Below are 9,517 nucleotides of genomic sequence, written 5' to 3'. Positions count from 1 at the left end.
CAATTAACAGGAAGATTTTAATCAGGTGAGAACTGGGCAAAATCTTATTGACCCCTTTTTGAGAAAGATCCTTGAAAATTCAGAAGAACCCCCTTACAAAGATTAGATGGTAGAGAGAGAGATTCTTTAAGCCATCTGACAGAGAAATTAATTGTTCTACAGTCTGCCCAGAGGTGACAACAATTAGCACCAACCCATTCTTTTGGTTAATTTTAAATTTCCCTGTTCATTTCTAGGAGAAATCTTTCAAGAAATCCATCCCTTACAATATGCATTTTCCCTCTTGGGAGTTGGAAATGTTTCTACTGTATCAATGGGAAACTGTAATTCAGAACAAGAAACTTTAAACATGAGCTGGTTCCAAAGGAAACCCAGAAAAGCTGGTAATCTGTGTGCATTACAGTGCTGGCTGATCAGTAGTAATTCAGGGATAGAGTGGCATATCATCAACTGAGAAATATTTCAAGGCTTGATTAGTTGTGCTCCTTTTCCATTGGGACTGTAGTGCAATCTTCACTTATAAAGACATGTGATCTGAAAGCCTGAGGCAGAACAATCCTTGTTTTCACAGGAGAAGCTTTTCTAGGATGCAAAAGCTTTTACATCCTCATCCTTGTTTCTAAAAGCTGTGTCTTCTCCACAAAATTAAAAAAAAAAAAAGGAAAAAAAGAAGAGAGCTTAGGATGGCATCAACATCACAGCCTCTGAGAGGTAAAAAAGCATGTAAAAAAATATTTTGGGCAGTGTTTCCTCATGCTTTCTTCATTCTGTCTCTTGTGATCTATGCTTTTCTTGGGGCTCTCATGTTTTCCCACATTGAAGGTAACCGGAAGGTCAATTTGAGTGAAGAATATAGAAAATTTCTACAGAGTCTGTGGTACATCTCCAGAAATTTATCAGGTATGTACTGGAATTTCAAAATGACTTAACTGTGCAGGGAGTTACTCATCCTCTTGCTTTTTGAATTAGATTTTTTTCTTTTGAAGAAATTCTTCAAAATGCTAAACCTGCAAACAGGGTTTTCCCTCTGCCTAGCTAATGACTGCTGCTGTTTGCTTGTTCCTCCTTAGCCGTGATTTTTGACTGCAAGCTTCCCTGGTCCCTGTGCTCCTGCCTGAAAAGACTTCCTGAGGTGTCTGTATTCTCCCTTTTGCCCAAGTTACCTAAAGTCCTTAAAGAGCAGCTGAGATTCCCATGGTATTTCCCTCTGATTGCTGGGGACTGAATCCTCTGTCTCAGAAAGTCTCTCCCAGCTCCCTCTCCCCAGCTCTGAGCCTCCCTCCCAGTGCTCTGGCGATGGGTGCTGGGATGGAGGCAGGTGCAGTGCTGCGTCCCAGACCCGGTGGTGCTGATGCGGGGGGGCAGAGGGGGGGAGAAGGGGTAGGGATCCTCCTGGATCTGCGTCGAGGCTCGGACGCGGGCTCGGACTTTCACTCAGGTAGCGGTGCTGGCACAATGATCCGTTTGGGGCAAGCATCCCTCCAGATAATGTCCTTTCGAGCAGAGCTCAGCCACGGGGAGGAGGAATGAGGGGTGCAGGCTCCGGGATTCAAAGCGGGGTGCTGGGCAGTGCCACCAAGCAGTTCACGTCGGTCACCTACTGACTGCCCCACGTTCCTACTGCCTTTGGGTCAAAAAAAGACTAACCTCGCGGGGGAGTCCAAAATGAAACGGGACATTAAGGCTGGAAGCTGAATATTCAATCTTACTGCTCTGCTTCCTTATGCTTATTCTTTTGTCGTATTTTGACTTTGTTGGAGCGTAGCTTGCTTATTTTTTCTGTGTTTCTTTATTCACCAAAGCCAGTGGACCCACCTGATTTTTTCAGGGTGGGAGGGAGTGAGGTGAATATTTTTATCTTCTAAAAGAATATGAGCAATCCTTAGCTGGAGTAAACTTCACTGGAATAACAGGCTGGCTGCTCCCTGAGTGGTGGTCTGCAAACACTGACTGTATCTCCTGTTGTTACCGTAACAGATAACATGACAGAAAATGAGGAGATATTTAAGGACAAAATCCATGCACTGCTCAGTGCAGCTGAACGAGACTGGTTTGTCAATCCGAAAGATATATGGACTTTCTTTGGGTCTCTCTTTTTCTGCTGCACGGTATTCACAACTGTGGGTAAGTTCAGAGGTAAAGTAACCCCCTGCAGAACCAATTGCTATTGCTGCTTCCTCTAATGTATTTCTTCCAGGGAATTACAGAAAAACATCACCAACAAAAAAAACAACCAAAACCCAGATCCCCTTGAATTTTTCTCCTGAGTATTGATGATGAGTCTGCAAGTGGTTCTGCAAACACAGATTGCAGAGATGTAGCTGAGTCAGAGAAGGAAGTCAGAATTTAGTAACTAGTGATGGTACATGCTAATTAGCTGCATCACTACATTATTACTATAACGTGTACTCAAAACTATTATATTAAAGTAGAAAGAAAGCTCAATTTTTCAGGCAAACCTTACCCTTCCCACTATCGTGTGTTATGTGTTATGTTGGGTAATGTTTTCTTCACTGGAAGAGGTAGCTCATTATGCATATATTGTTTTTCAATTGCTTCCCTGCTATTTATGTCTAACCCAGTTTTGTAACTCTATGGCTTTATAATTAACCATGCTATTGTTGTTCACACTTCTCTGGGTTAAGAGCACACGGCAATGTTTAAGTCACACCTCTGAAATCTTCCAGTCTGACTTCATATTTCAAAGGAGGACCTAGATCAAATAGAAACACCTGCACTGGTTTTGGCTCCCTCTGCGTTGCTAAATGCAACTCCTCATGCTCATCCCCAAAGCTACTTTTATCTCTTTGCTAATCTTTCTCGAATGCTGGCAAGTACAGACACTAACTATCTAAATTTGTCAGAATCAAAGCTCATTTTGATTCAAATCCCAAAGATGGGAAATAGTCCCCACAGCATTGTGTCGAATTGCAGAGACGTTTCTCCACTGCATTAGGATATACTCAAGATCCCATCATGGGCATGCACCTTAATGCGAAAGAAAAGCCGAGCCTTAAAAAAGAGCTTATCCTATACAAGGAATAGTGTGAGAGTTAATACGCTGACTTGGAGCACGTAGGAGAACCTTGCGTGCTAAGTCACAGCAGAGGCTTGAACCTCAGGCTCTGATGTCTTAGCTGACTGTTCAAACTCAACTTCTTGCAGACCCTGAGTTTGAAGAGAGTCATCTAGGTTGTCAGAGACACATACTCGAGATGCAGACCTGGATCCTCACCCCAGTGAATATTTCCTAGTACAAACACAACTGCTAGGAACATTTGAAAGAGGACGTTTTATCAGAAAGCTTTGACTTCAGCAAAGTGATGAAAAAATATATTGTTGAAAATTTCTTGCCCGGGTATTCTTGCCTATCTCCATCAACATGGGACTTCACAAATGTCCCCATACACACTGACCCAACGTATTTATTTCTGAACTGCCATTATTTTTGGCCTTCATAGCACTGAGCATTAACAAAGCTTCCTCAGGTCTTGAGCTGAGTTTTGGGATCAGTAGGAAGCATGGAATATTTGTTGCTATTTCCATTGTGGTAGGTTTGTTATTTGCAGTATTAGGAACCGATAAATCACTTCAGATTAGAGTCAACTTAGCTACCTTGAATTATCTAGGAGGCATCTAGGTCTGAAGTTCAGTGGTCTGAATTGCCATCTCTTCACTGCCTGTGGAGGTTGCCTAGTGGCTCAGCTAGGCTACATTTCTGGATAGCTAAATTTAAGCTCAAGATAAACTTTAACCCTTGAAACTGCACTAGGTATTTTTAATGCATGGAAATCAAGAAAAAAAAAGAAGAAAATCAGTCTGTTCAATAACTACAATAATTAGTCTTCCCCAATTGCTTTAGCAGTAGGGATTAGCATTCTCAGTTAACCAGTGGGGAACAGAGTAACAGAGGATAAATTGTTTTCCAGTGCCTCACAGCAAAGGAGGGACCAAGGTTGGATTCAGACCAAAGGCTATGGCAGCCATTAGTGAAAACAAACACTAAGGACTAAGAAAATGAAGGAAACCTTCATGCATTCATACCTCAGCATACGAGCTAATAATCTTGCAGGCTAAGTACCTGGCCTGGAAGGTCATCTAGAAAAGAACAATGTTTTTGAAGGGAGGCAAGAAATATTTCATGTCTTTTTGGAGGAATAAAACAGAAATGGTTGTTAAAATCCAATACATTTAACACAGTGCTTAAGTTTTCTCCCACTGTAATGGAAAAGCTCTAACTTACAATTTAATTTTCATATCCAGTATGTTAGAGGAAGGAAATATAAACACCCAAATTGAATTTAGGGAAAGGGCTTCTCTTCTGCTACCATTTTGTGTATCATAAAGTCTGTGCATCTGGTAGTACTTCCCTATTTGTTGTAATTGGTATTTGTAAGCTTTACTACTCTAGAATAAACATGCATTTCCTCACATGATAAACATGTGCCTCCTCACTTGATCCTTGTTTTTCTGAGTGCATTTAAGAGTCCCTGAAAACTATGAAGTCGGTACAAACACAATGTCAGTAGAACGTATGCCATTAGAGCTAGATCTGACAAACTAGGGACGATTTCAAGTTCTGTTATTAGCTTACCATTAGTCACAAGTAGTTTTGGAAAATAAATTAAGTTTGAGATATGGGTCTCATTGTCCCAGTCTGATCCATAGTGCTTTCCCAGTTGCAAAATTCAGGTAATCATCCAGATCTGAATCTTCCCAAAGCTCAGGGAGTTTCTCCCCCAGAAATCATTCAGTCATACTGTGAGATCCTAGAGGCTGGCCAGGAGATGATCCCCCAGTCCCTCACGCACAGTCCAGCATCAGCTGTTGTTTCTCTGAGCTCAACCCTCAGCTCAGCTTCCCTGCGGGGCGACCCATGGGCCCAGGACCTCTCTTGCTGTCTTGCCTTTCCGGTCCTTATTAATTCCTAGGTCAGGAAATCTTCCTGATAACAGTCTCCAGCAGGACAGAAGCTGCACATGGGTCTTGGGCTGGCTGAAACCTTTTCTTTCTCCTCCCTAAATGGCATCTTGTTGTCAGGCAGTTAAGTCAAACAGCAGATAAGGTGCAGATAAGGTAGGAAGAGTTAATTCAACAGAACTGGCAAACTCCAAGCCTTCAAGTGCTGGAAGAGGCAGGATGCCTGCATTAGTAACCAGCATTTGAGACTCAGAAATTTTAATAGCTTCAAAGCAAAGCTGAAAAGAACAGTATGCTCTGGACTAAAAATTGACTTTTAAAATTGACAGCAATAAAAAGCTCAGAGGACGTGAATACCTAGCAAATCACAATGTTCTCTCTCCCTCCCTTTCCCTTCTCTTCCTCTTTTTGTTTTTTTTCAAGGTTATGGTAATACCTATCCTGTGACACGGATTGGGAAATATCTCTGCATGTTGTATGCTTTGTTTGGTATCCCTCTGATGTTCTTGGTCCTGACAGACATGGGAGATATCCTTGCGACTGTCTTATCCAAGTCTTACAATGAATTCAGAAAACTACAGTCAAAAATTCTAGCCTCTAAACTCTGTTCTGGATCCACATCTAACAAAGAGGATGAACTGAAATCCAGAGCACAGTCTAAAGTAGTCATCAATGAGCCCTTGACTATTATGCAAGTGCTGAAAAGTCAGCCAGGTGTTAAAAGGAAGCCAATCAAATATTGCAATGCCGAAATTTTTGAAATGTTAATTGCCAGAGAAAACGAACACCCAAAACCAGCAAGAAATAAAAGCATTGAGAGATGGAGTTCATGTCCTGAGCTAGCCAGGGGAAAGACAATGTCCAGAGTAATTGAGAATTTTGACAAAATAGGGAAACAGTTAGAAAAATTAGATGTGCCCATTGTATTGATGGTCCTAGTTATCTTTGTGTACATCTCCTGTGCAGCTGCTATTCTTCCAAATTGGGAAACCAGGTTGGATTTTCAGGAAGCTTTTTATTTCTGCTTTATTACCTTGACAACTATTGGATTTGGAGATACACAACTGGAACACCCCAAGTTTTTCTTGTTTTTTTCCCTCTATATTATTATTGGCATGGAAATTGTCTTCATTGCTTTTAAGCTGGGCCAAGACCGTTTAATTGGTTTGTATAAAAAGGTGATTTCATTTTGTGGGGAGAAAAAGATGCCGTCAAAGAAAGTATATCCAAAATAAGAGCAGTCATTTCTCCTTCACTTGTAAGCATTGGCCACCGCAATGAGCTGAAACTGTTCCTGTGTATTTCTGCCTTGGGCTGGCAGGAGGCATATTTTAGTCTGATTTCCTCTGAGAATCTACTACGAAGTGGCTGAATACGTCAGAAGACACTTGGTGAAGGCACCTCAGGGAGTATTTTCCAGCAGGGTCCCATCTCCTAAATAATGAAAGAAGATGAGGCATGATGAAAAAGCAGAAGGCTCTCCCCGCCAGTGCTCCCTAGCATCTCTTGCAAAGCTCTGACTTTCAGCAGCCCTTCTGTCCTCTCTCCCACAGCAAGCCAGTTTAGGATTTTTTTTCAGCACTTGTCCAAGCAAGGCTCAGATCACTGTCTCGTCCTGCCACCGTGTCTGCAGCCAGGGACGGCCTGGTTTTGGCTGTCGGTACTGAACCATGCTACTGCAATAGGATTCATCACCAGAGAGAGCTGGCGAGAAGAAGTACGAACCCTGCTGCTCTTCCATCACGACTGCATGTATTGCAAACATTGCACCTTTGTGCAGGCCAGAGGAATTTTAAAATGAAAGGAAATTTTCACCTCTTTGTCCTCTGTCCAGAAATGAGTCAGAAAATTGTTCATCTGTTCAGAGCTGAAACCACCTCTTTTCCAGCATGATTTATCATATCTGTACTCAGCCCAGAGTCGATACGCACCTCATGGTGCCCAGCCACAGAAGTGCCTATGACAAGTTCTGCTCTTGAGTCGGCCACCTGCGGGAAGGCACACAGCAAGCCTGAAGTGACTACAGCTGTGGAATGAAGCTCCATCTCTTTGCTGTCGAAGCAGCATGATACCATCATGGGACACCGACCCCAGAAGTCCTCACTCCTAATCCAGTTTTACTCTGCACAGACTGCTTGACTTCTGGGAACTCCTTGACCCACTCATAGAAAGAAAAGCCTACCTGTTTCCTGTAGTTATATATGTGGAACACATTAATATTTGAATAATGCTGTTTCTTCAAGATTTTACGTGTATTATTCATAAGCTGGATCTATCTATCAGTGATAGATAATTTTTTCTGTCAAAAAACCCCTCACACTCTATAAAAGAAACCGTTGACTTTAATTAACTGCCTCTTAACTTGTAAATTATATGCATGCCCACTGAATGTGAACGACATCTCTAGATATTAAAGCATGCTTGATTATGACAGAATGTACATTGTTCTCCATAGCAAATTTGCCATTTGAAGCTGAGATTTTTGGCATACTTACATGGCATCTTATGTCTGTTACACTCCATGTACATGGCAATGTATATTCAGTCCTCATTAATAATTAGTTGTGATTAAGCACTGATGATGTGCAAAAATATATAAAGAATGATGGTATATAAGAAAGTGCTTTGTAAGAATATCAATAAAGAACACAACAACTGAAAGGAACTCTGGTTAACTTTTTCATGTTTGCTGTAACTTTGGCTTCACATACAAAGTCCCCCGTTCAGACTACTCTCATATTACTTTATGTCTTTGGATTAAAATCAGTGTAGAACTTTGGGCCTGTGCCAAAGTTCTCAGAAATCAATGAAAAGACTGGGATGATTTAATGGGCTTTGGATCAGAGAACTGCACTTCCTGGTCCTCAGAGTTTTTCCTTGTGATATGCCTGACACTGCCAGCATTAGCAAGAACTGGTCTTTATATCATTTGACTAGTTTCTCTCATATCAGTGAGATCTCATTTATGCAGAGGGATTAATCCTGAATTCATCCCCTACAGATTTCTCATTGACGCAGTACCTTGATACCTTCACATTTACTTTACAGACTTAGTCAGAGAATTTTGGCTGGGTTTGCAGTAAGGATTCTGCACCAAATCATTCTAGTTATGGCCCAGGGATGGCAGTAAACAGCTTTCTTTCATCGACAACCCCTCAGTTATTGGGCATAAAAATGTATTTTGTATAAGGAGAGAGAACAAATCACATCAGCACGACCCTCTATAAAAGGACAGTGCACCTGTTTCTTGAATGCAATGCACAGCTCTGGTCCTGCACTTTCCAAAGGATATGTAAAATTGGAAAAAGTTTATAGGCCAGGGAAAAGGACGAACAAAGATAGGGAACAACTTCCATATGAGACACGTAGAGTAGCTCTCTAGTCTGGAAAGAGGTGAGAGACCAAAGGGGAACATTATGAACACACGGAGGAGGGAAATAGGGAACGGTGGAACGATGGTTAAACGTCTTTCATTATGAGAGGTAGGGCTGCCAGATGGAACTAGCATGTGGCAGGTTTAAGAAAAGAAACAAAAAAAAGAGAAAATGGTACTTCACACAACATGTAATTAAGCTGTAGATACTCCTTGGCACGGGAGGATGTGGTGATTAAAAGTTCACATTAGATCAATGGGAGATGGGACAAAATCATGAAAGAAAAACTTGAAAAACAATGAAATATAAAGATAGCACTTCTGGCTCAATAATCACTGAGTCCCAAATTGGCAGATGAGGAGGAAGCATCTCTACAGACTTTCCTGTCCTTGTGTTCTTCCTTTGCAACCTGATTATCTCTCAGAGACAGAATACTAGTCTGCAGGGTCTTGTTCTGACCTGATTTCAGTGCCTGTAATGCATTGAAACGGATTGTTATATAGTTAACAAAATATTCCGTAAATCTGATTTCTGAAGAGATATTTAGTTTCACATTGGTGTCCAAGGTAGGTAAACAAGCACACTCTGATTCTGCAAAACATACCACCAAATATGTGATTTAGGCAACACAACACAACCAGCCTGCAGCGAATATAAAACGGTCGTTTGTCTTGTGTTGTGGACCTGAAGGAGGGTGGAGAGCTGCACACACCCCCCAAATGTTGGGGATAAGAAGGTATTTTTGTTTTCTCAGGTGCCTGAAATATTGCTCCCACACAACCAGAAATATCTGGTTTGTCTTTAATTTTCTTGCTATCAAAGTTGGAAGACAATTTCCCAGACGACAGAGAAGTACTCAGCAGCCGTTCCAGCGGCAGCAGCGGTTAGGTCTGTATAGCAGGATCTGAATGTAGCTCAGTAAATACAGCAACAGAGTTAATGAAAATGAAACTAAGTAGTGAGTAGCGCTCATTTAGTGATCCTCAGGCATAAATATTTATGAGTTGACTGCTCTTATCATGGTCTAAATCCTAGAAGGATTCACAGTCTCTGCCCTCAGAAGTTTTTATTCAACAAAATTGATATGGAAATCAGCTTTGTTTGCATCAAAGCTGTACAAAATGCTGCTTTTCATAACTTTTTCCATCACATGCTGCATGAGATGGTGGATTAGCCATGAAGGGCTTCATGGAGGAACTTTTCTATCAGGAAAGACGTGACTG

At 41.5% G+C, this 9,517-nt stretch overlaps 1 protein-coding gene across 1 annotated transcript; it reads left to right on the top strand.

The window, feature by feature from the left end:
• Positions 1 to 683: 683 nt before the first annotated feature.
• KCNK18 (potassium channel, subfamily K, member 18) lies at positions 684 to 6,155 on the top strand. The gene is made up of 3 exons (XM_010295091.1): positions 684 to 900; positions 1,978 to 2,124; positions 5,344 to 6,155. Exons 1-3 carry the CDS (start codon positions 684 to 686, stop codon positions 6,153 to 6,155), a joined length of 1,176 nt encoding a protein of 391 aa, XP_010293393.1.
• Positions 6,156 to 9,517: the final 3,362 nt, after the last annotated feature.

Source organism: Phaethon lepturus, unplaced genomic scaffold, assembly GCF_000687285.1.
Source record: "Phaethon lepturus isolate BGI_N335 unplaced genomic scaffold, ASM68728v1 scaffold55979, whole genome shotgun sequence".
In the NCBI taxonomy this organism is placed as follows: domain Eukaryota; kingdom Metazoa; phylum Chordata; class Aves; order Phaethontiformes; family Phaethontidae; genus Phaethon; species Phaethon lepturus.
The sequence above is the reverse complement of the archived record's forward strand: the minus strand, read 5'-3'. Positions and strand labels throughout refer to the sequence as shown.